Source organism: Agelaius phoeniceus, chromosome 4, assembly GCF_051311805.1.
Source record: "Agelaius phoeniceus isolate bAgePho1 chromosome 4, bAgePho1.hap1, whole genome shotgun sequence".
Lineage (NCBI taxonomy): Eukaryota > Metazoa > Chordata > Aves > Passeriformes > Icteridae > Agelaius > Agelaius phoeniceus.
In genome coordinates this window covers 36,150,453-36,178,305 of record NC_135268.1, presented here as the reverse complement: position 1 = coordinate 36,178,305, position 27,853 = coordinate 36,150,453, and the positions used below count along the sequence as shown (strand labels likewise).

The 27,853-nt window shown below is 36.0% G+C and overlaps 1 protein-coding gene across 3 annotated transcripts in view; it reads left to right on the top strand.

The window, feature by feature from the left end:
- The window catches only part of SPOCK3 (SPARC (osteonectin), cwcv and kazal like domains proteoglycan 3), a 165,661-nt gene that overhangs the window by 62,890 nt on the left and 74,918 nt on the right, over window positions 1-27,853 (top strand). For 2 of the 3 annotated variants that reach the window (XM_054632779.2, XM_077177278.1), the window contains exon 4: window positions 10,376-10,490. The exons of the other annotated variant lie outside the window; for it this stretch is intronic. In XM_054632779.2, coding sequence (XP_054488754.1) covers window positions 10,376-10,490 — 115 coding nt within the window. The remainder of the gene's footprint in view (window positions 1-10,375; window positions 10,491-27,853) is intronic. 3 annotated transcript variants of the gene reach the window in all.

Here is a 27,853-nt window from a genome sequence, read left to right as displayed (position 1 = left end):
GGAGAAAGCTAGGTTTAAATTGGATATTAGGAAGAAATTCCTTACCATTATATGGGATGAGGCACTGGAAGAAGTTGCCCAGAGAGACTATGAACTTCCCATCCTTCGAGGTGTTCAAGTCTAGGCTGGATGGGGCTCTGAGTAACATGGTCTAGTGGAAGGTTCACTGCCAGCAGCGAACAGGGGCTTTGGAACTAGATGATACTTAAGATCCCTTCCAACCCTAGCTATTTCATGATTCTGTGAATAGTGTTTTAATTCTTCCTTATTTCAGCACATTTTGAAAGGCCTTCTTATGTTAATGTGTTAAAGTATGTCAAAATTGCTCATGTAGACAGATTTGTGTAATTCTATTTGTATTAATAAGAGCTTCTATATGGAAATAAATATATGTCCAAGCATACCAGGAGGGTAGCCCTTACTATGAAAATGTGTAGTGGTATTTATTCCTGGGCCACAAAATCTATTTTTAAAGATAGAAAACTTTGATTTGCAGCTGTGATTTGCATTGCAATCCACCAACATAATTTCTTGAAGCAATATCTAGCATTTGTTTGAAGAAGAGGACTTATTCCCATTGAACTATTGTTTGCTTCTATCTTTAAAAGATTCAAAAAACATATTTAAATGTTCTCACTGTATATTTTATATATGTGCATATGTATATACACCTCTAAATGTTTTTGTATTTCTATAAATACCACAATGTAACTTGTTCATAAACAATTATGTGGGGCATGTATTATTGTTGGAATAAATCTGAGTGTTCTTGTAGCATATTTAGTTACTGCTAAAAGGCAGGTTTTATTGTTTCAGTGGTTTTAGAAAGCAAGTAGAATGTTTTGTGTTTAGGACTAAAGTTGACTACTTTTAGTACTTTATCAACGTTTTATACGCATACAATATTTTCTGACACATTTTCTTCATGCAACACTTTTACATCAGATGAAAATATACAGAATACTTCTGGTACATTTTATTTTTAGACTACAGATGTTAGCAGAGCTTGGAGGGTGTAACTATTGAATGAAATTGCATACACAAAGACACTGGTGTAATTTGGTGAAGTGGAAAGGATGTTTTCCTTTGCTCACTAGAAATACCTTGGAGGAAAAGTGGACTATATTCATGTAATTGAAAGAATGCAACATGACATTTTCTGTGAAGGCTCTGAAGGTATGGTTGGTTCATAGATGTATTTATGAAATTTTGTGCAGACCATTCCATTGAATTATTTTTGGCTTTTGTAGTATCAGGTTATATTAGATGTCTGTTTACAGCAGGAATTTTGTAGATACTGTTGTACAACAAAACCAGATTTTGAAAGTTTTTTACTTATATTAGTTTAATTTTTTGCCTTTTAGCTCTGTGTATTTCATCTACCTAGTTCTGTAATAATTCGGGTAACTAAGGATATCCAAATATATGCAAACACTATAATTTGCAAATACATTTCTGTACTGTGAACTGAAATAATTTAGAGTCATATTCAATAAAATAATTTGATTCACTCATTTGCAAGCCCTGGGAAGTCATAAGGGAGTTTAATGAAGATCCATTAGTTGAAGACTGAAAACAGTGGTGTAGAATTAACTTTTCTGCATTTGATATGTGCTCTCAATATCTAGTTTTTGTAGTAGAACTATTGATGTTTTTAAACTAGAAATATATATCCATCACTTTCAAGATAAGTTGCAGTGCTTTGCAATTTAAATGTACAGTACTTTAAGATGTTGTCTCAGATAAAGAAATAATGATGTCTTTGTGGGAGGACACTGAATTTCAAAAAGAGCAGAACTGAAAAGCTTTTTAAAGTATTTCATGCTTATTTACTAGTAAGACTAAGCTATATTTAATCTGGTGAACAGTTCCCTGTTTCAGGTGTTTAGGTATGTTTGAGAATTCTTCTCACTAATGAAGTACACTAAATCCTATGTTAAACAGATTCCCACTGCTTTATGATGCTATCAGCTAGCCCTTGCCTGGAAAGATTTCTCATAGATGTTTGAGGAACACTTCATGGTGCTTTTTCTTAATTATCTGATGCTGTGTTTAGATGATTCTTTTATTATTTCTCTTTTATCAATTTATCTATTGTGTTAACATCACAAAAGTGCCTTGTCCTGTACAATTCACAGACTTGGCTCCTAGCTCAGGTTCACTGGATAATACACATCTGCTTCTCTGGTTACAGCTTGCAATTTGTTCCAGGATTTATTTCTGTGGGGTCATCAAATGGATTCTAAATTTTTTAGTGATTTTTAAAAGATTCTTTAGAAAGGATTTTTATTGAGGCTATGCTGAGCCCATAATAAGAGATTTTGGTTGCCTTCAGTAGCAGTCTAAGCCCTTATTTCCTGCTGTCCTGACATCTTTACTTTATGCCCAGATGTTAGGTTTAGAGTCACCATATCGAGGATTATTATTAGATAAAGTAAGAAGTTTTTCTGTTTGTTAGTTTGTTTTTAATATGGCCAAATCCTGGATTTAGGTGTCTGTTCAGACCCACAGATATGTCAGAAAAGTGGAAATGTGTTTGCAGGGTGGCAGTGACTGTCCAGAGCTACAGCACCAGAGCTTCTTGAGCTGGCAGCATGCTGAGAAAAGGGTGTGTGGGACTGTTTCTTTGGACTTACAGACCTGCTAAAATTTAGTCCTGCAAATCTCTCACTTTAGAAGCTGCTTTTTTGACCTATTTAACTTCTTGTATTTAAAAACCTGTTAATCTTTAATATTACAAATACAAAGAATGTAAAGATATACTCTTTACAGAATTTATTTTATGTGGAGGTAATCATTCAATTTTGCCACAATTTTACCATTTCCTGGTAATTTTTGTTATTCCAGGCTTCTTCAAAATGCAGATGTATTTATATTTCTGATGTATTATATACTTCATAATAGATACTTCATATTAGATACTTCATATGAAAAGTCTATTGGATTCTGGTTTAGTTGGTTTAAAAAATTTAAACGCTGAAGTTGATTACAGTAAAATGAAATTGATTAAAATTCCCTATGTAACTTAAGAATACATAATGAAATACAAGAAAGTAGAGTTCTCCAAGAGCCAAAAATAGAATCATTAAGGTTGGAAAAGCCCTCTGAGATCATGGAGTCCAACCTTTAACCCAGCCCTTCCAAGCCCACCACCAAACCATGTTGCTGAGTGCTACATCTGCACATCTTTTAACTACCCCCAGGGACAGTGGCTCAACTGCTTCCCTGGGCAGCCTCTTCCAGTGCTTGGCAACCTTTTCAGGGAAAAAACTTTTTCCTACTATCCAATCTAAAACTTCCCTGGTGCAACTTGAGGCCTTTTCCTCTTTGTCCTATCATTCATTAGCTGTGAGAAAAGACCAACTCCCACCTCAAGGCAGTCTCCTTTCCAGGAGTTGGAAAGGGTGATAAGGTCTCCCCTGAGCTTCCTTTTCTCCAGGCTAAGCAACTTGGCTCCTTCAGATGTTCCTCATCAGATCTGTGATCCAGACCCTTCCCCAGCTCTGTTGCCTTCTCTGGACATGCTCCAGCACCTCATGTAGGGAGGACCCCAAACTAAACACAGGATTCGAGGCATGGCTTCACCAGCGCTGTATTTTATAGCATCTTGTTTTGCAAGAGTAATCATCTTGACAAGTGAGACAGTAGGTGGGGGAATTTTCAAGAAGATGCATTTCTGCTCTTACAGGTCTGCAGATGTTTCTTTGCCCTTGTTGCCCTATTTGAAGAACCTAGAAGCCAGTTCTAACACACCCAGCATGTCTCTAAATTATGATTTAGGGTGTTTAGAAAAGGATAATATAATGCTTAACTGTTTGCTGGTGAAATATCACTATTGTGAATGTTCAAGTAGTCTTAAGGTGTTCTTTATTTTCTGCCAAATCAAGAAAGTGAACTTTTTGATATAAAAATAAAAAACAAAAGTGCTTTAATAAAGCTGCTGAAAACTTAAAAAGTATGCCAGGGAAGTGTGTTCTTGCATTTCTCCTTGTCTTAATGGGTTTGGATATCTTTGCAGAATATTTGAGAGTTCCTTATTATATATAGAAGAACCTCCATATAATTGTCCTAATTTTGTTGTCACTTACACCAGTCTGAGCCCAAAATAGCTATGTTTTTCAGCAGTTTAAACAAACAGGATCATTTCTGAATTGTCACAGATAATAAGACTCTGACTCTGTGGAATTTCTCATTTCCATCTCTTTTTGAGCTATGTGTAACCTATTCTCTTGTAAACTTTCAAGTAATACCCAAAAGACAAAACACAAAAAAAGGGGAATGTTCTTGAAGCAGAGATCATAGATATTTGTGAGGGGGAGAATTTCTTATAATTTAGTCACTGCACAAGTAGCTTAAAAAGATGATTTTTAGCTCAGTGAAGATGATTGTTTTAAAGGGAGTGGAGAAGGAATGTGTGAAGTATTTGAAATTTTGAAAAAGAGATCAAGCTTTAGTAGGTTTGTTCCAGAGGAAGAACAGAGACTGGCAGATTCAATTTTACTTTTTTAGCACTTATTTTAACTTATATTATCAGTACTTAAAATACCATGTTATGAATCAGTGTAATGGCATTTTTATGTTCGTTTTAGAAAAACTTTATTTGCAGCAGTGAGCAAAATAGAAACACACAGTACTTTGTGTCAGATGGTTATAACCAGTGTCAGATGGTTATAAATTGGTACTAGCTGTTTTTTTGTTTATGAGAACTTTTGTGTAGCACAACTACAACCATTTCAGGGCAGCTAGAAACTCAGTGCTCATGTCCCAGAGCTTACTAATATAGAACGTTAGGAACGTGGGTGATTTTTTTATAGAAGCCTGATAGAGACTTTACACAATTGTCCTTGAGTCTTCAGTATGGAGAGTTCTGAGCACTCTTGAGAGGAGAATTTCTTGTGTAGAAGCCACCTCCATACACACAGCCACCTTAATTTTTGAAGAACTTGCTCACAAGTTAGAAACCAGACTACACAACCAATGATGTTCAGGGATTTGGATCTAAACTTTTAATTACTTCTTTGGCCACCTACAGAAAAACTTCCACTCTAGCCTTCTTACTGAAGTTGTACATTCATATGTCCAGATGGAATTAGTGTTCAAGAAGACTGCTCTTCTGAACATCCAGCTGTAGTTAGCCATTCTGCTTTTCATGCTATGCAGTGAATTTTACATGGCAAATACAATCTCCAGGTAAAGAAACAAAAATTTGAGATTCTTCTTTTTCAGAACGTTCTTATCAAGTTACTGAGGTAGGCTATTTCTTGTTTGTTCTCTCATTTTTTTTTAAATAAATTTCAGATTTCTAGCTGCACCGTGATTAATTTTCATGTTGAAGTTAAAAGGTGTTGATTCTCAGTAGATATGTTGCATAGTAAGATGGGCTTTTCTTGCTAAGAATCCACAGCAGTGTGAGGAGGGTCTATGTGTGCACATGCAAATTTTGAATGCTGATCATTGTACAATTTAGGCAAAAGATAGCAATTACCACTATTAATTTTAATTTAAGTATTTTTCTGGGCTGTGTTAGCTGGCAATATCAACTGAGTATTTATGTGCTCTGCCTTGCTCTCCTCCCTACTGTTATTGGAAATTGTGGTGCTGAGATTCTGCAATTATCTAGACCCACAACACTTGTCAGTGAGAAATCATTCTATAGCAGGTGAGAAATTGTCATCTTTCAAAACGGAGAAGTAAAGATACTCATGGTCCTCAGGTATGTTCAGGAATCGTGTGATTTATCAAAGGAGGCAATATGAGTCATTCCCTTCTATGGCTCTGTCTGCCTTGGGTTATAACTAGGCATTTGACCTGATTATTAATATTTTATTTAAAACTTTTAGATAATTTAATTCTTTTTTTAATTTTTTTTTTCTCCCTGAGAAAGATGAAAACTTTGCAAAGAAGTCAAGACTTGCCTTTTAAAGTAGTGGGGTGCACAAAACATAGCTGAAGTTTTGGTAATGGAAACAAAATATGTAGTTGCTTCTATTTTGCCCATCAGAAATGAATCAGAACATTGGAGGACTTTAAGTCTATTAAGTTTAAGACTTTGTCCTTAACCTTTTTTCACCTTTCATTTTACTTGGGAGTGGAAAGTACGGAACATGTTAGAATGCACTTAAAAGATTGTGGAATAATGATCATTTACTCTGGTTTCTGCCGAAGTGCTACTATTAAGAATATTCTTATGTTATGGCTTGCTAGTCTTTATTTCCTATTATATTCCCTATAAAAATGATGTTCTGAGTAATGTCAGTTTTGGGGAGTGCCAGCTGTAAACTAGCTTACAGAAGGGATGATGGGAAGCTTTTCTTAATTGCGTTCTTTGAACTATAAATAAATAGATCTATTAGTAATAATTCAATTAAGTTTTCAGATATTAATTGCTTCCTTACCATGTGAGAAGATCAAATCCATACTAATCTATAAAAGTCAGCAGGAGTTCCTAACGGCAGAGCAACTTACTTGTCATTTACAATGCAAGCTCTTAGAGAAATAGTAGATGATAAAAAACATTTTATACTTTTGATATGCTTTTTGTGACAGTGATATTTTTCTGCTTGTTGAAATTTAGGTAACATGACATTTCATGGTATTGTAGCCAGATACCTAGACAAATGTAAAGTAGGCATGCAGACAAGTAACCTATAGCAAGTACACTTTTCTGAATATTAGAAGCTGTGTAAAGCTGAACTTTATCAAATTGTTCAAGCTCATATCAGACCTGCATCTTTAGAAGCTGGTTGTATGTGACATTGTAGGAAGTCAGCTGATACAGTATTCAAGAGATGATTCTGACAAGACTTGCATAAACATATTTCTTATGTCTAGAGTCTCCTCTTCATAGTGCAAACCTTTACCTGTTTTCAATAGCACTGTAATTGTGCTGTATAACTGATGTTTTCACTTCAGTTATGGGGATGGGAGAGGAAGCCTCTAATTTTCATAAATAGGATGATATTTTAGTAAATGTTGATTGGGTAAAAACTTGGATTGATACCTGATCACGTTGAAGACAATAGCTGTGAGGAATACATTCCACTGGAGGATTTTGACCCTTGTGATGATTTTTGTTGTGAATATTGTACTTTTTCAAAGCTGCTTATTTTGGCAGGAATGGAAAGAAACATGCAGTGTTGTCTTTGCAAGTCTGCATAGTCTGAATGAGGTGGGGGGTGCCAGGAATTTTTTGTTAGGGATAGCTAGAAGATGGACTGAAGAAATAGACTTAGTGCCATGTAGTTCTTGATATAAATATTTTAGTTATCTGCTTAGCGGGAAACTATGATACTTTTCCTGAAATAACTTTATGCATTTCCATAGTAGATTAAGATATTTAGGATGATTCCTTGTAGAGACCAGACAGACACATAGTCAGATGTGTCCCTGCATTGTAAGGGGAGTGCAGTTCTTCCCCAGCATGAAGAACTTCAGACCCTGGATTTGAAAACTGTTTTTCTTGTGGTTTAGGCTTTATTTCTCATGAAAATTATTCATTTGTCAGTTCCAAGTATCAAATAAAACAGGCTCAAGAGAAAGAAAGGCAAGCCATTTCCATGCTTTTGTAAATATCTAATTTTTTTTAGTCCTTTCAAAGCTGGCAAAATTAGTAACGCGATCTGATTTGGATGCTATGTACTTTATTGGGTAGGATTGACTAGAGCATTTGGTGTTCAAAGAGAAAAAATAGGAAGACTTATAGTGTTTTTCATGATTTCTAGCAAAATTTCTTTCTATGTTCTTTCTTATTTTATCCTCTGGCTTGTTGTTAGTCCAGGCAGACATTTACCCTTCAGTTAGTTCAATTTTTCACATTGCAAAAATTTGCGCTTTTTTATCTGATCCCTGCATTGCTGTTTTAAAAAAAAAAGTTTCCAAGAATATACATTCTTCTTTGACTTCTCCATCAGTAAAACGTAGTTCAGTAACTAAGAAAGTTTCAAGAAAAAGTACTGGGAAAAGGGAGGCCATGTGTCACACATAAGGCGAGGAAAAAACACTTTTACAGGGAGCTCACAGCTGACAGAGAACAAGTTCATCAGGTCATGGAGTGATAATGTGAGCTTGTGTCAGTGGCAAGACTGTGAGTGCTGAACAGGCTTTTGAATATAAAAATGGTCTTGTGATTTTGGCACCTGTGGCTCTGCTGGCTTGCTCACCTTGCTTAGTGAGTCTGTACCTCACCTGGGGTGATCAAGGGTTACATACAGGGCATGATGACCACTGAGTCAGCAAATAGCAAAAGGTGATATTATATCAGTAAATACTGAAAGTCCTTGTTTCCATTTGATATCCATCTTCATGTTGTCATAAAGACAAAGTGGGAAATTACCATCTCTTCTTTGTTAAGTTGGGTTCCACCTGTAATGTTTTGCCAAAATGTAACGTATTGCCAAAACTGTATTTTGTGGCTAGCTAAATTTGATGGAACTGTCCAAAAATACCTTCATATTCCCAAGAACTGTAGAAATGAAGCAACCATTTCAGTAGGAATGGTTACAAGATCTCCTCTGTTGATCCTTTTTCTGTAACCTGTTTCCTACTTGGTATTAAACTCAGTGTCCTTATATGATTTCAGATTTCTGTTACTCATGGGTTTTTTTTTATTTCATTAGCCTATTCTATTTTACAGAAGAGTTATCTGAAGATAGGCAATGTTCCAGTATTGCTACCTTAGTGTCTCCATCAGGGAACATTCTGGGAAGAGGTACTTGGGACCAGTACCTTAAATGATTACTAGTGGCTGACATTACATTCTGCCTGACTTCAAGCAGAGAAAATATGTTAAATGGAATCTAAATTCTAAAGTAAATTGGAGAAGGATATGCTCTCCTTAATTTTGATTCCAACTCTCTAATCCTAGTTCAGTCATTTTTTTGGCTGCAGTTCCTTCCCATTTGTATAGAATTGTCGTAACCAGATTTATTCTGGATTATCTGTGCTGGTTTTATGGCTAGTTTGCCATAGAAATAAAAATGTATGGAAGAAGAATACCTCTTTTCGTATGTCTTTTGTTGCAGTTAATAAAATACTTCTTTTCTGTCTGCATTGAATTATTATTATACCAATGATTCCATCACTTTACTGCTTTGATGGTAGTTTGATATATTTGTTTTTGCACAGCTGAATGTATTATTAAAAAAACCCTGAAAAAGTCACTGCTCAGACTATTTAATCATACTTAGCACTACAACATCATGCATCAAAACTGCAACTAATGATCAGCTTGGTCTTGTTTTTTGGGTACATGTATGGTTAAGAGGTTTAGGTTAATATCCTCTGTCAAGTCACACAGAGATGTGGTTAAAAGATTACTTTAGATTGTGAAGAACAGAAGAAACATGAATTTTCTTTCAGAAAATATATAGGCAAATGTGTGGTGTCAGGCACATGGTGTGGTTGTTGGGAATGCCCTGTGCAGGGCCAACAGTTGGACTTGATGGTTCTCGTGGGTCCCTTCCAACTCAGAATACTCTGTGATGCTGTGCCATTTTATAAGCAGATGCAAGAAGTGGGGAAATAGCATTTCTGAAACACAGCTGTATACTGCACAGTAATATGCTAATGTGAAGAAGAACACAGGAAAACTGAATTCCAGTTGTTCATAGCTTACTTGATTAAAAAAGGGATACCAATAGAGGTGAAAAAACCAGTTTTGGAATATTTAGATTACTCGAAAGGACACCATGAAGATTGGAGAAGGGAGAAGGTGATTGTCTCTTGAGAGTGCTTAAATTGGAAGATGGTTTTCAATATTATAGCCATGTAGGCATGGCTACTCCAGGAAGATGTAAATTTAGTGGTAAGCAACAAACAACATTATTTGGCTCTTCCAGTATTATAGGCAGAAATCACTGTTCGTAGTTGGAATTGTACTTCAAAAATGAGTATGGATTATGACTAAAGGACCAGCTAAAAAAAACAAAGCAAAAAACAAACCACAAAGCAGAAATAGAAAGCCAGAAGGAGGTAAAATTTGTGTTTAAAGATGTCACACAAATCACTCACCTGTGTATTTTAGCTTACTAAATCTCATCTGAGTAATAATTTCTTGGTAAATTCAGTGTCATTGTTCACCATGTAATGTTGAGTAGGAAGAACCCAGTTGTGTCATAGTAAGCACTTAAGGGAAACTGTTTTCAAGGTGGCAATACCGTTATTTGGGGATTGCAGTCAGAGAGTGGCAATTGTTAAAAGAATATAGCAGGTACTTACCTACACAACAGCTGTATTTTTTCCTGGTTGCTTTCAGTCTAGCACTGTACAAGCAGCAGGCTAACCCCCTCCACATACTGGGTGGGTCTTATGTGTGGTCTTTCTCGCCTTAATTTCATATTCTACATAACTGTTAACAACTTTCTAAAACTATTTTCAGCTTTAGATCCGGCTAAAGATCCATGTTTGAAGATGAAATGTAGTCGCCATAAGGTCTGTGTTGCACAGGATCAACAAACTGCAGTTTGCATTAGTCATCGAAGGCTTACACACAGGTAAATACTTCAAAAGTTAATCCTATAGACATTGCTGTAGTGTTCATGACTTGTAAACCATAAATCCATTTTAATTAGTTTAATTACTTAACAACATGTGAGCAGAGTAGAAGTGGATTTTAGAAGTCATTATGTATACATAATTTGATTATAATGTTTACTACTTGATTCTTCTGAACTAGAATATTAAAAAAGTATACATATTTAAGTATTGCAAGCTGCTGGTACAAATGCATTTAGGGAAATACCCACTGTGCCAGTACTAAATGAATAAAATTATTGTGATAGTATCCTACTGCTGTACATTACTTTGACATCATCACTTTTTATATGAAGCTAGAGAACTCAAAACTGCCTGCTGAAGTGTAGATAACAGCCTGATGCAGTGTAAGTTGTTTGAGATTGGTGGGAGTTTTTTCCTCTCTTCTTTTTCTCCTGTGCATTCTGATTTTCTTTGCATGCAGGACTGGTTAAATGTGAGGAGAAAATACATAACAAATTCATATGTTTTTGTGGCTTTATCTGAGGCAGAAATATGAATATGTAGGACCTGAGCCATACACTTAGTTGTGTGCTAAGGAGATGGAGTCAAATTGCATTTTCGACGTGACATTGTTCTTTTTTTCACGCTTCATTAGGGGAAACAGGACACAGTAGAATGGCTAAATTTCAATAAATTGATTTAAATAAGTGTCTGTTAAAGTGCTTTGCTCAGTAGGGGCTGTAAAGAGCTGAGGAAAATAAGACTTCCTTGTGTGTTGGAAGTGGATAATTTCAAGTACAGTTTTATGAATGATACAAGGAACGTTCTTCTGAGTGTCTCGTTATGTTAAATACATCCATCTGGAGCTTTTCAAACAAGCAAGATAGTACATAGTGAAAGGAACAGCTTAAACTGTTCTGGATCTGCAGCTGTACTTAATTAACAAAAGACCAGTATTTGTGGAGTTTCACTGTTTATATTAAACAATCTCTGTGTAGAGCTAGACATTTTACTTTGATAATTCTTGTGGCATATATAGCACCTTATTATCAGACAAAGGTAGGTAGCCTGCTTTCAACTTCCTGTGAAGTGTCGGGAATGTGTGAGTGTTAACTGTGAACAAACAATATAATAATTCAAAGTTTCTAAGTATTACATGTCATGGAAAACGATGCAAATAATGACATTTTCTAGTTAATTATACTTGCAGTAGGTGATGACTGAAAACTCTTTTAGATTAGATGAAGATGTCTACTCTTGAATTAAGAAACTTTTTGACATCAGCCTTCATCCCTGTATTATTCCTCCCACAATTCTTAGTACTCTTTTAGAAAGGTAATATTTTAAAAGATAAAGCTTGCTTGAATATAATGCAGTCAATAATGGGAAACTTTGGAATGGCAGAAACTTGATTGTAAAAAGCACTGTAAATCTAGTCTTGTAAGGTAGATGAGGCAATTTTTTACCTACCTGTGCTGAGCCAGGGCAGGGTTTTCCCAAGCTTAGACCTCCTTATTCCTCCAGATTACCACATAGAAGGAAAAATAATTTGCTTTGTGCTTTTTTTTTCCTAAAAAGGTTTTCCTTCATGCAGTTTCTGACCTTTTTGTAGCATGATGGGATTAAAGTATGAGTATCATAAACACAAGGAGACGTGTCTGCTGGGTCTCTTTACCATGACTGAGTTTCTTTGCCCAACATGTTATTCCTTCACTTGTATCTGCAGTTTGCATACTGGTTATCAGTAGGGCCATCTGTTTCTCAGAGTTCCCAAAGGACTAGTACACTCTGTATGAGTCTTGGTAAAAATTACATGAGAAAACATAACCTGACACTTGATAATATAACCTATCTACCAGTCTCCATTTCTAATATGTCATTTGTGTGTCATCTGTTGTAAATAAACATTTACAAAATTTTCATCCCAGTAATCCTTCCTTTTTGCTTAGTTTGTGTATGTGCACATGTGGTGTTCTTCTCAGATTGGATAATATGAATAATTTAAAAAAGGCAGCTGGGGATGTTTTCTGAAAAAATAGTCAGGACCTTTTCCATGAATATTGGGAACTCTTCATAAGGAACTTGCCCATTGATTTTAATTTGGACATATTTGCTGTATAGATCCATAGAAGTCCCAGAGATTTTTACCAAGACTCTTGCAAAGGAAAAGTATTTTAAAGTATGTGAATTGATACAGTGGCAAAGATCCCCAGGAGACTGTCAGGGAAGAGGAAACTTTGCACACTTCCAAGATAAATAAAATGTTTATGGGCACCTTTGGACTACCTGCAGGGAAGGAGGCATGAAATATAGTTACAGCTGAAGAGATTTTTCTGTAGTGTCATGAAATGCTCTGATTTATAGTTGAATTCTCTATTACTAGAAGCAGCTTTCCCAAGCAGCCCTATTACCTCATTCATAAATTTCTGTTTATAAATTCTGTTACTTTATTTAGGTAATAGCATAGAGAAGTTGCTAATCAGTGAAGACTGATAATTGTATCAAATTGAGGACTCAGTAATTTCTTTTGTTGTTTGTAAGAAACTAACTTGCAGAAAAAACACATAGGCATAGACATGGTTATTCAGTCCCTGCTGTCCTAGGTAATCTTCTTTGTACAGTGCAATCTCCAAACTATTGTAGCCCAGGGCCCCTCAGCACCACACAGTGAAGCATGGGTGGATATCCCAGCCACCTGCAAGGCTGGTAGTGACATGATATGACAAGGTCCCAACAGGATCAATTAATGTGACAGCACACTTTAGTGATGATTCTACCCGTGCTTTCAGAAGTATTACAATTTCTATTAGATTGGGGATCTCAGCACTGTGATCTTATTGCAGTGTGCTTGCATTTGTATAGTTTCAAAACCAGCTACTGTGTCTCACTGTCCTTTTCATGGAGTTGTGGGTCAGTCAAGCCTATGGTTTTGCTCTTTCCTCAGTTTCCATGGCAGCTGAGATCATGGTCTCCCCTCAGTCTCCTCTCATGGCTCATTTCCTTTTCTGGTAGACTGCCAAGATGGCAAGTCCTCTCCCAGCACACTCCTGCAGGGCCACAGCACAAGAGCTTCCTTTATGTGCTGTCCTGGAAAGACTGAATAGCGTTTGACAAAAAGATGAAATAGGTGTTGTAGATCACTGGTCATGAGAATAGTTGGAAGTACCAGGACTTTGAAAACACAGGGACGTGCTTAAAGGAGCAAAGTTTTTGTTGGTAGCAGGTAACAGCACTTGCCTCTCTGCTGGCTTTAACTGTGTTGGAAACTATGTTCTGTGTTCTGCACACTTAGCTCTCTGCTGGGAAAGTTAATGTACTTGAGGGGAAAATATGCAGGATATGTATATAAATGTTGTTCATGTTATTCCCCTGTGGATTGCTGTGGAAAGGGAGTATCTGCCAGCACTACAATGCATCATAAACAGGTAATTCAAACTATGGTGTAAAATAGAATTTTCATTGATTGTTTGAAATTTGGGAATTTGTCATTAACTTTTCCTTTTGGTTGAATGGTGTTTTGTCATCCCATTGTGCTTTCCAGTTTATCTTTGTTGGTTAAGTAAAAGGACTTTATGGGGAAAAAAACCTGTAAAAGGTGTCTATATGAAATAATGAAATGCTTCAGAGTATACCTTATTCCATTACAAATACAGCCTGGAGAATATTAAATACAGTATTGGTTATCTTGGGATGTGTTGATGTGAGTGTTACAGTGACAGGCAGGATATTCATCACACTGGGAGAAATCATCTACTCATTTTAGTTTCCAATCTCTTCACTCTCAGGAGATTTAGTTATTTGCATCTGTGGTACTAAGAATCTCTGGCAACTGTGAGTTCACCCCAGTGAGCTTGGGGAAGAGGAAAGAAGTGATGTGAGTGTTCTGCCAGAAGACATTTGGACAGGAATAAAAAGGATGAGTCAGAGGAGAGGGCTGTAGGTGGTAATGGACATTTCCTAATGCCCACAATGGTATGTGTGCTTTTTGTGTATTCAGCACAGCAGGTGGTGGAGATAAATCCTCAAATTTCCATGTACTTCTTGTTGCCACTTTGAGTGAGGAAAGAAAGGATATGTGCAGACACCATGACGTGCAGGAGCTCATTAAGGCCATGCAAGATGGTAACTAACCAGGCTCAGAAAACTGGAAAAGTTAGTCAAGCATTGACCTATCCTAGATTCAGGTCCTGATAAGTAGTGTGTTAACTTTCTTTTACATTTGAAAGGGACAATTATGATACTGACACATACTGTAATTTTCATTAAGACTGACATTCTGTGGATAATAGGCTGCAGTACTAAATTAAGCAGTGCATAGGTGAAGTTCTAAGCCAGTAGGTTATCTGCAGATGAAGAGCAGGAAAACTTGAAAAAATGGGTAAGGGTTGCTACTCAGCAGAGAATTTTAATGTAAGCATACTAGTAAACATGGGGCAGTGCCTGTGGTTTCAGGAGAATTACTTTTATTGGAATCCTTTTTGTTCTGCATGTTTGTCAAAAATATTTAAACCTGACACTTAAAGGTGAAAGAAAGAAGAGGAGGTGCAGGCTCTTCTTCAAATGTTTCTCTTTGCTTTTATCTCAAATCAGCTGCAGAAGACAATTTATAAAGGAGATGAATTGAGTTGAGACTTAGTTATTGTACAGCCCATTCCAGGATTTGACTGCTTACAGCTGGAAACCAGTGAAGACTCTCTTAACATGATTAGTCTAAAAGTTCTGAAAATTAGGAAATTGCAAAACAGTTCTGGGCCAAAAATCATGTTACAAGTAAATCCCAGTGTCTTTGATGTATTAGAACCTAGTGACTAATATTGTACTTACTCATTGATCTTAGTGGACTCTGATTAAAAACCAGTCTCTTTTTCTTCTTCCATAAGTAGAAGAAAAGTGCTGTGTAAAATTGATTTGATGCATTTAATCAATCAATGCTTGGAGGCATTAAATTATTTAGTGCATTGAAGGTGTGTGCAGTTTTTCTAGGCAGATGTAGATCTGTCTCTTTTATGAATTCCCCACAAGACATGATGCCCCCTGTCCCCACAGTGAAGGTCCTGCTATGCTCTTATGAGTTTGTTTTTGTGAATTGTGCAGCTGGACCCCACGGCTCCCTTGCTACGGCAGAAATGGATTGCGTTTGTCTCTGCCATAGCGTGTTAATATGGAATAACTATGTTCAAGGACCTGACAGCACTTACTTGTGTAGTGATATTGAACTCCTTATTTCTTTGGACTTCTTACCTTCACTAATCATTTATTCTTAGGTTTCAGAGTAGGAAGCAATAGTAACTGGTTTCCAGTAAATAGTAACTGAGCCAGATTCTGATGATACTTGCAATTCTAAAAAAAACACCTTACCGCATTGTATTAAGGGTTAAGGTAGGACTGGCGACTTATTCATGGTAAAAACATTTCAGTTACAGATGTTGATCACCTGGAAAATAATGAGAGTTCACCAGTTATGAATCTAGAGTCACAATAAGAAAGCATTTCTCTAGGTTAAAAGTAAGAAATAAAAAATTCTAGTGGCTCTTTTTCTCTTAGAGCTCCACAAGGCAGATTCCAGAGAAGTGAGCAGACTGGACATCTGTAAGGTGCACAGCTGGGTGGAGGTGAGCAGTATCGAAGGCCTAATGATACAGAATTCACTCTCTAGGAATTAGTGACTCTTCAGAGTTCTGTGAAATGAAGATAGATTTAGTGACAATTTTTCCCTGCCCCAAGCCTATGTGGAATAGGACCTGAATTTAGGGATTAATAAAAATTCTGTCATATTTCTGCCTATGGGTGCAGTCTTCAAGGTAGGACAGTTTCACTATTAAAGTGTATTAAAGAGTGTCACTTTATTACAGACTCACAGAAGCTGATAGTGGTAAAGATGTTGCATCACCTAATCCAGTTTATTAAGGTAGAGGAGTTGGGATAGCTTCATAGATTTTGTGGTGGCATTTAATCTTGTTAAAACTTCCTTCAGGGTTTTGGTTTAAATGACATTTTGTGGTGCTCATTTGATTCAAGTCATTGGCCATCTAGACCATTATCTTGCCTTGGACTCTGTCCTCTTCCAGTTTTCTGAAGAATATGGAAAATCAGTCTGAATACTTTTTATATGAGATAGATTATGAGAAGATCTTCCCTGTGTTTGGTCACCTTCATATTTTAACTTGAGAAAGATGTTCCATCTCAGCTTGGAAGTGATGAGTGTTGAGCCTTGCAGCATGATGTGGATTAGCCTGGATGATGTGACAGAAGCTCAGAGTAACACTGTGAAAGAAAGCCAAAACCTCTTCTGTTTCTATTCATCTGGGTACTGCATAGCTGAGATCATGCTCCCAAGCAGAAAAAGTGAAGAAGTCAAATTTTGAGAGGCTTATTTGTGCCTATATGTGAGAAAAATTCAGACACATATAAAGTGCATACGTGTACATATATATGGGCACATGCATATATATGAATGAATAAGCACACATGCACATGTATTCTTTTTGTTCATATTGTATGGATATATGTATCCTGGATTTCCAAGACATCATACTTATGAACCAGAGGTATTTTGACTATCTCCCCTCCTTTGCAACAAAGGAAAGAGGGATTTTAATTTAGACTTGCTACCACTAAATTTCTGATTAAAAAGAGAAAAAAGGATGTAATTGCAAATCTGTAGTTGTATTAAGTAGTCTGAGCAGTTTTGAAAGCAAATCTATTAGAGCTGATATGGAAGATTTTCTCATTTGGTTAGGAAAAAAGGAAAAGAAGCAGAGAAGAAGGAACAGTAGAGATTTGTATGTAGCTTTCCTGTCATTTTAGGTGCTGCAATGTTTTATTATTAAAAAAACAAAAACAAACCAAAAAAACAAACAAGCTTTAAGAAAACTGAAGGAAAACAAAGGACTTGCTTTGGGCAGATTCTGTGAAAGTTGCAAACACCACTATTTAGGATGTCATCGTTTCACATTATAATGCTGCTGAAGAAGGCCAGCTGGTGCAGTTAAGTCCCTTATTGGAAATTTTAGTCTGATTCATTACTGTGATTTGTAGTTGTACACAGAAACACTTAATCATTCTTATCCTCCAAGCTCTATTGAATCTACTGAAGGCTTTCTCTGGTTCTTTGCATAATTTGTGCTGCCAGTCTGCCAGCTTGGCAGTGTTTCAAGCTTGCTGCATTATCTGTGTGTGTTTGCACAGGAAGTGATGCTGCATGTAGGCTGAATTTACAGTAATTCTTTTGTAATAGGCTAATGAGCAACACTACTTCATTCACAATACTAACATTATATAGCTTTGATTAGACCAATTATTGTGTAACTATGCCATTGTGATCATACTTGCACTCTGCAAAGTACTGAAAAGGAAATTTGCTTCGCTGTAGCTTCACTGAACTTGCTGAGAAAATAATTTGGACTTTATGTGCTTAAGAGAGGTGAAATTTGAATATGTTGGAGATTTTTATATGCTATGCAATTTAAGTTTTTAAAGTGGGAAAATGAAGCTTCTTTTTTTGCTCTCCATTTCATTGCATTGGGGAGGAAAGAAGGTGACTGACACTGTGCATCCTAATTCTGCACATGCTGTGAAGGCCTGTTAATTCCTTGGTGAGCTTGTGTTCCCTCCATTTGTGTTAGTTGGAGTTATGGGTACACAGCTAGAGGAAAACAGGATCCTCTCATGGAATTCCTTCTCTCTCTATATGGAGCTTTTGCCAACACTAGTGAAAAATTTCTGTGTGGATTGCATTGTATATTGCAGTGTCAGTGTTGTCTGTATCAGCATTACTATTTATTAAGGTTGTTACTCAGCCATGCAGTATTTATACTTCTTGCTGTCCAGCTTCAAAACTCAAAAATTGCTGTTCTTATCAAAAAAAACCAAACTTATCCAACCCCTGGCCTTCTCAAATTTTGTCTGTAAAAATTGAAAATATTAATTTTTTTAATGTTTGGGGTTTGGTGTTTTTTTAGTATGTGAAACAGACTTTAAATGAAAGACACCTAAACAGAGCCTTTGTATTCTATTTGTTAGCAGAACAGGAGTTGTCCATTATACTTTCCCCATGTAAAAAGCCATGATATGATTTTTTTTAAGGAAAATGTGGAGCTCTATGTGAGGCTAAATCATATGGACTTTAGTTAATTTAGTAAGTCAATGTGGAGCTCTATGCTAGGCTAAATCATATGGACTTTAGTTAATTTAGTAAGTCGTGGGCCTACTCATTTTCTATCTGCTCTAGCAAGAAACTTGTTCAGATTCTCCTGTAGGAGTGAGAGGGTACACTGGATAATCAGTGCACATGATGTTTTTTTTGTGATCAAAAGAGTTCTACTTAGAAATTCTGCAATGAGATTATAAATTAGGATTGGATTTTTTTTCAGGAAAACAGATTTCAGCTTGCTGTGTTTCTTTCTGTCTTGCTGTTGGTGGCTGAAGGCACACTCAGTTGTACCATCTCCTAAGAAGGAGTGAGTTAGAAAACTTCTGTTCATAAACTGGATAACAGGAAAGAATGTGACTAGGAAATCTGACTGTCTCAGAAAGCTTTGTTGGTAGAGTGTACAATTTTGACTAATACTGGGGGATGTTAATGTACTGTCCTGTTTGTAAAAAATGGTGTGTCAGCTTTTGTTGTGTTGTTTTAAAATGGTCTTTTTCCTTATAGTATTCCTGAGAATCTACTTTAAAAGACGGCATTTTTAAAAAAAAATATTAGGAAGAGTGATGAAGGCAGTGCTTTTAAATTACTTCTCTACCCTTAATTATGAAGTTGTGATTGCAGTCCCCTGCAATGGCTCACTGTGTACAAGTGTAAACATTGAAATAATACAAAAATATTAGAATAAAATCTTTGATTATTCCTTTATTAGAAAAGGTAGGTAAAGTGAATTCAGGAACAGTTCAATGCCCCTTCCTAAAAATGGCTGTTAAGCTTGTGATATATTTTTATGGTGCTTTAAAAATTAGCTGTCAGAATCAGTTTTCAGTGTACTTTATTAGAAAATATTATCAATTCTAAAATAGCTGATGCAAACATTTGTAATCAGTTAATGCATGCTTAATTTGGAGTTTCTTCGTGGTTTATGTGTTCAGGGCTTTGGGGTTCTTTGTTTTGTTTTTTTCCAGTATTACTGAAATACTCTAATACTGGGTGATGGAACACAGTCGAATTTCAGGGTGCTTGTATATGAAAGGTTCTTTTACAGGTTTAAAAATTTTATTTTGGTTATAATGAGGTGCTTGTATTACTACCTAGCATCAGTTCTTATGCATTTCATTTTATGTGAAAGTTATGGTTCATAAGTTGTCTGTATAGGCTCTGAATACATCTGTTGTTTTGCTTATGTACCAGTGGTGGGAAAAGGATAGTGTGTGAAACCAAGTAGGAGTAGTGTTCAGGGAATAGAAATCACTGTACTAATTTCCATTTATGTAAAACAATGCATTTAAGGTTTCCAATGTTGAGAAATACATTAAGTGTAGTAGCTGGAGGTGTTTGTCATCATTGAGTGATGTGCATATATTGCTACTTTACAGTAAATTGTATTACTGCTTTTGGAAAAGAAAACTCAGTATGCTAAAGGCATGTGAGGAGTCTCAAAATGTTCATGTTTGTGACATGGTCAATTATACAAGGGGGTTTTGTGTCTGGCAGTATTTTTATCTTTTGTTTAAAATCAATGGGTAAAACCCTTTTCTCGTGTCCGGATTGTCTGAAACAGGTTTGTTTTACAAAATGCTGTTGTCTGCTACAGGAGAAGAGAATTATTTTACCTAGATGTGTGGCTTTTGCCACAGACTGCTATGTCTTTTATATTAGATACTTATGACCTAAAAAAAGTATCTTTTTTTTTTCATTTTATGCCAAAATCTGTATACTGGGATGCTTACACCATGCAAATACTTTTTCTAAAATGCCTATGCATCTTCTGTATTAGTAGTAGCAATAATAATAATAATAATAATGAAAAAGTCTTACAATCACAGTACAGTTGAGGCTGGATTTAAAGTGTACTAAATCATTGGATTCCACTACCTTAATTGAGGCACTATCTTGAAGTGGTTTCAAGAGTTATTTTGGGTTTATTGTACATGCACAGACTATCCACATGATGTGTGGCACTGTAGATTCTGTCCAGAAATCTCCAAGAAATAGTCAAATTCTGTCTAAACAGAACTCCTGAGGGAGGCAAAGAAGAGATTGCACCTGAGGAAACCTGAACTCAGAGTAGCTGTGACTCCAGCATGTTCTGGTTCAATTCGTCTGAGGGATGCTTTTTTCAAATACAGACCTTCAATGGTACATTTGGACATTCAGGCACAGGTACACTTTGGGGGTAAAATTTATATAGGTATTTTATAATAGTAGAGTGTGGTTTTTTACCAGACTGCAAAAGCACAAAACATTCAGAATGTATCCTAATTTTTTAGACTGAGTGTTGCCTGAAGTTGTGGATACAATAGCAACAATGCTTACAGTGTATCACTTTCCCAATAGACACAGACTTGCAATTCCTAGACAGCTCCATAAAGCAATAAAAAGCAAACAAACAAAACCACCCCAAATGAAACAAACAAAATTACACAGAAAAAGGAGCATCGATTCTCTCCTGTGTTCAGGACAACTTTTCTCCACTAACTAATGGGGTAGAAAGATTAAGAGACTGCTGAACTGCTTCGTAGCACCTATGGACCAAGCCATCCAAAGTTATCATCTTGGAGAATATGTATTCATCAATACTTAACTTTTTCACTGTGATTTAAAATTATTTAATTCTTCGTGTTTTTGAGCATGACTGTGTATGAGACATAATTTTTCTGTTCTGCTTTCTAATTATTATTCTTTCTTTCTTAATTGTAGATTATTTTAGTTCAGAGTCTAAAATAACAACTGTTGTAAAATACAACCTTTTGAATCTTAGAAATAATGCCTCTGGGAAAGATGTTTCATAGAGAAATATACCTATGTGGGCTTTTTCTTGTCAGAGAGTTTCATATGTGTCAATGTTTTAGATAATTATTGTAATTTAGGGATTGCTTCATTTCTTGATCAGCTGAAGATCTCGGCGCCTAAATGTTACTTAAAACATTTGCACATCTTGAAGAATACATTCCCCTTGCCTTTCCCTTCACCATTTGCACATTTGTTGCCAATAAATGTTTGTAGTACAAAGATTTGCATACTTATGAAAGCGGAAGTTTTGATCCCTAAATTCAACACAAATTATGTTCCGAGCTTTTTCTGTTGGGTCTTCTTCTAAAGATAACCCCAGACATCATCTCCTCTTTAACCCCAAACTCATTGGTGCAAGGTAGAAGCAAATAAGAGAAAAAAGTGTCAGAGAGGAGATTTAAGCTGGAGATTAGGGTGATAAACATAAGACTACAGGAAAGTGATATCCTGAGGTTATCAGCAATTGATTTTGCATACTTGGAATATGTTACTTGAGTCCCTAAAAGGTTTGAAGGTACAGCCAAGATCCTCTGTATGCTCTTAGATGTCATAAAATAAACATACATGTTGGGTAGTAGGAGGTGAGGGCTTGCTATTCCCTAATTCACTATTACAGTGAACACTGAAGACCTTTATACTATTGAGCTTTCTACCCATACAGTTCTTCCACAGAGAACTCACAATAGTAACACTTTTAGGATAACTTCAGCTCAGCTTTTTTTGGTACACATTTGAGATGTCTAGAAAACGGAATTTCTTTCATATTCTAGATGTACACTAGAAGTTATATGACGTCTTATAATCGTTTACTTCAATGTACAAATGCTGGAGGTTTTTTACCTACACTGCAATATTTTTGTCATGCTCTAATTCACCTCTCCTATTTTCAAATTAGAAAACAAGGTAATTTCTGATAGGATCAGTAATTGTTTATATATTCAACTGAGAAGCAAACACAAAGGCTCATTATGAAGCACTTGGAAACTTATGCAGATGCAGTAGTTATAAAAGCAAACAACGGAAATTTGTAAAGAATGGAGAAGAGGATAGTCTGTAAATGTTAAGAAATCATTTTGAGTAAGGTCCCACAATTTATTTAATAGTCCTGTTATGTATGGCCACCTTGATAAATGGCACATACCAGAAACACTTCTGAGCTGTTGAGTATAGGATCAAAGACCTAAAGAGATGTCTGGATGAAGACACTGGAAAATGGGCACTTAACTTAGCACTAACTTAGTAAGAATGACTATGACAGGATTTTATTTCTGTAATCATTGCTCAGTTACTTTAATTTACTCTCATAATGAAGGGGAGACTACATGAGGCAGCAGATTCCAAACATATTTTAAGAACCTGTTTAATTTTGAAAGACACTGCTGCCACCGAGGTCTTGGTCTGCATTGTGGTTAGAAGGAAGGTTGAGAAACGTGGGCATGAAGAGCTAGAACAATGCTCTAAGCTGGAATGCAGGTAAGACAACTGATTTTTCTGGCACGTAGCAAACCTGTTCTTCACAATAGAGTTGTAAGTTTTGCCTCTGGTCACTTTACTCCTAAGGTCCTTTTATCTGTTCCTTTTAGCTGTTCCTTTCCAGCTTTCCAGCTGCTTTCTACAAGGAGGTTCTGTATTTGATCAGCATACTGGATACAAGTCCAATTAGGGTCCACAATTTACTGTCTTACCAAAGTAATTTAGATACCAAAAGACAGTTATTTATATATACCTGAACCTATTAAGACTGCAATAAAAATAAAAGTTGAGCTAAATTATGAAATAGGGACAGAAAAATGCCGCTGGAAAAAGTATGCTGTCTGCTCTCAGGATTTTTAAAATAAAAAAAGAATCCTTTTCTGCAAACAGATGATTTCCCAAGAAAATGATGAAATTCTTTTATTTGCCCACAGTGGGGGCAGCAAATATCTATTTCCATTTTTCATCTCTCAATAGATTATTTTTTCCTTTTTCCGTGTAACCACAGCATTTTTTAGCACTCTTACTGCATTGCGATTTTGGGATTTCAAAGCTGAATTTGTGGTTGGTCTTCTAAAGCAAAGTATTTGGAAGCGTGTTCAGCCATGAGGCTGAGTGGTGAATTTTTTGTTTTGCAGAGTCATGACTGTGAAGATGAAATTAGGCAGCTAAATCAGGATCAATATTGTGTTATGGTATGCAGAGTACCAGGGATGTCCAGCTGAGGCACCAGCAAGGGCCCCAGTTGTATGAAAATGTAGACCCTCTAGAAATAATTAAGCAAAGGAAAAGGTGAAGCCTTAGGTATCTGATTTTTCAGTTTTTCTGAACAGTTGGAAATAGTTTTTGAAATACTCAGAGAATTTTCCAAATTTTGTGTGCTGCAGAATGAAGACATCAAAGAAGAGCCCTGAAAGCTGAACCACAATTCCGTTTTTGTTACCATCCCAGAAATATTGATTACTGCTGTTTTGACTTTTGTAACATGCTTTTGTTTATTTAAGAATTTCTCTTTTAGCATTCTTGTTGTAGTTTTGTTTATTGTTTTTCTCTCTCTTCAAATAACTCTTCTCCATTTTTCTATATTACTTTTCTTCATCACAGTACCTCATGTTTTCACTCAGCATGGCTTATTATTTATGCATTCATATCCAGTAAGAGATGCTTGATGGTGGCTTGAATGGAGAAGAAATAGATTATGTATTATCCTGTAGGTACCATTTTATAGGACCCACATTAGAGTAATTGAGGAAGGAAGAAAGAAAAAGTAAGGAAGAGTCTCTACTGCTGATGTTTATGAACATTAATAGAAAAGGAAAATGTATTAAAATTGGAATATTACTGACTTCCTAGTGGCAGAAAGAAGTTATGTCCAGTTGTTTGCCTATCAGATTATTTCATGGAATCAAGTTGAATTTGTTTTTTCTTACAGGCATAAGGGGAAATGTAATGCCATCATAAGTAATAAAAGAGAACTTATGTCATGCTAGGCTAAATAATGTGAAATAACAATACAATAGTTATTAAAACTACTTTTGGCAGTATTATTTACAATTTTTTTTTACATTGATATTCTGGCACACATATTTCATCATGGATATGTCTGCTTTGTATTAAATTTCCATCTGTAAAATGATCTATTTATATGTGCAAATTATCAGACTAGAAAACCTCACACTTTAAATATCTTTGATTTTTTTGCCTTGAGCAATAGCATGAATAATCTTTTATGTTTTAAAAATACCTTCATTTATAGATGGCAATGAAAGTAGCAAAGTTTTGTTTTAAACTGTTTGGTTTATTTTCAATACAGCAATAACTGTACCTATCTCTGTGGGTATAATATATCTATGACAAAAGCAGATTAATAAGTAAAACAAACTATATATTCTTTAAAATTTTAATATTTTCGTGCTGTAAAAATCATTCCTTGCAATATATAAAAAAGCTAAATTGCTTCCTAATTGAGAAGGGAACTTTTCCCCCAGTGAGAGTCACTGTCGACCATCCTTGGATTTGATCAGAGGAAAAGAGAAGTACAAATTAAAACCAGCATTTAGGGAACATCAGTATTGTTGCAAAATATGGTCAAGTTTTGAAGAACAAGGGCAAACATGAGCAATATGCAGCCAAAATTGAGACTGTGCAGGTATTGCTGTTTCTTTTAGTGCATTTAGCTGGTGCAATGCTTTGTTGAAGTAGGTTTTATATTTTATCAGAGTTTTGCCCTCTTCTCCCATGAAGTTTATCGAAGCAGATTTTGATACTCATTCAGTGAATTTCCTCATATTTGGCAGTATGTGTGACCACAGTGTACACACCTGTTGCACACACACCTGTGAGTGTGTAATAGAAATGGTACTTGCTGATGGTTTGGACTTGCTGTGTCATGCATGGATGTCACTGCCTAGGCAGGCTCTGCCCTGAGCTAGCTGTGTGCGATCTGAGGAGAAGCACTCCTGACCTTAACTTAGCCTTCAGTGGTAAGCAAGGAGAAAAAAGAAAAAGGAAAAGTGTTATGTTCTTTCAATATAAAAGAATATCAATAGGATAAGTTAGTACATTACAGCAGATGATCTTCCATGGCTAATTGTTTGACAACCTATTTTTGCTCTTTTATCATCTTACTATGTACTTGTTGCTATATGTTTTATCTGAGCAGACCTCTACATGATGAAAGCTTGTCAGCTCTATCTTCCCATTTCTGATGTTATCAGACTAATTCTTAAACTCAGAAGGCATCCTGCTGGCAGAAAAGATAATATCAATCTGAAAGGCCTTTCTGTCTCTTTTTTGTTTGTTTTTTCTCCTTTCCTCTCCCTCTGCAGGAGTGAGAAAGTCGGTGCTGATAGGTGCTCTTCCATCTATCTAAGGAGCACTTGGAAGATTACAGTACAGTAAGCTGACAGTTGTCTACATGATCTAAAGGAATTCTCTCTTTCAAAGACATGCCATAGCTATTAACCAGTGCCAGAATACAGAACTTTTATGAGGTACTGATTAACAGACACAGATATTTCTCTTAAAATCTCATGAACTGTAAAACAGCACTCTTTTAGCACCTGATTAACAACACCATCTAAAAACATCACAATCTTTGTCAGAAGTGACCTAGGGTAACCACAATAGCATAACTAGTTTGAGATAATAGTTCTTTAGTTTTAATTTAAATACCATATAGATGGTACTTTTAATCCTGAGCACCATTGCATAACACAATTTTCTGTCCGTGTGTGCTGTGTCTTACAACCTGTAACCACAAATATGTTATTATGTTTATGTTTTTGAAATTATTTTGGCTGTAGAATTAAGGGCAAAAAATCCCAGCACTAGAATTATCAAGATAGCTGACCTATTTCAAGCCTTGTTCATAGAATGGTTTGGGTTGGAAGGACACTTAAAATCAGGTGGTAAATCCTCCCTGCAATGGACAGGAACATCTTCCACTAGACCAGGTTTCTTAAAGCCTTAAACACTTCCAGGGAAAGGCCATCCACAACTTCTCTGGGCAGCCTGTTCCAGTGCATCACCACCCTCATAGTGAGGAATTTCTTTCTCTATCTGATCTAAACTTAACCTCTTTCAGTGTAAAGACATTGCCACTTGTCCTATTCCTACGTGCCCCTGTATTGCTCCTCAGCACCAGGCAGTCGATAATACGTAAAAAGGTCTATTATGTCTGTTTGTGGTTTTCTTGTTTAGCAGAATTATTCTTGATTTAGATTGAGTATGAGTCCAGTTCAAAGTTGTTTAATGGAAGTGCGTGTTCAGGGTAGTTGAATTATCTCACCCAGTGCCTGTAATATAGCAGTTTAAAGTAAAAAAAATCCCACTTTTACTGTTTAGGCAAATGAGTTGTGCTACTTCTGGAGGAGGGGAAAACAATAAATTAAACCTGGCAGGTTTAAGAAGCTGAGCTGTAGGTGGTGGGTGCAGCATCAACCACACAGATGGACACACTGACGAATGGAGTTAAGTACTGTACAATAAAAGCTGAAGCAGGGGTTGGGGAGCAGGGAAGTATCACTTGCTCTAAAGCTGTGCTAAAGAGCAAAGAACATTTGTTAAAATGAATGGCTGCAAGATTTTGTGCTATACTGTGAAGCCACCCTGAGTAACTTATGCAATTAAGGGATATTCAGATCCCTGAACATGAATACTTTGAATGTATTCTTTGTAGAAGTGGCTTATTATTCCTCACAGGTGTAATGAGGAGCTCAGAATTGTTAAATACAATCTGGAGAGACATATAGTTACTTATGTCTCTGCTTAAGTTTTTCCGTTGTGGTTCAAAAAGTATGTTTCTTTAGTTACCTTCTATACTTGCTCTTCAGAAAGAAAAAAAACCCAGACATATTCTTTTGAAATTGATCAATTACTGATATTTTCTACCTGTAATCCTACCTAAAGAGTTTAGTATAGAGAAGACAAATTTAAGTCATTGACAGAGCAGATATATGTTGATAGTATTAAGGGAAGAAAATGGAAATCCTTCTTTCAGATATTGATTGCTGTGATGCTTGTAAATTGGTTTTTCTTCCTTCTTTTCTGTCTTTATTTTTAAGCAGACACTGTGACTGATTCTGCATGAGGGAAGAAAGAGCTGTGAGCGTGGGCAGCAGGGGTGCAACTTGCACTGCCAGGCAATGAGAGAGATAGATTGAATGGGAATCACTCTGCAGGGTTCTGAATCTGATGAGTGGAATATCAATTTATTCTTATAGTGGTGAAAGAACATTTTTGTGGCAGCCAATGTTTTGAGCCAATAGGAAAAGTAGCTATTTTCTAGTGAAAAGTTTTCTGTAATTCAGCCTAAAATAGTGAGTGTTGTAGGAGTAGACATCCTCATAGTAATATTAATCAAAATATTGTTACTATTTGTCTACCTTGGGTTGTAGAAGTGATTATTAGTTATTTGACAGTTTCATTTATTTAAATTTGCTTTTTATGTTTAAATTATTT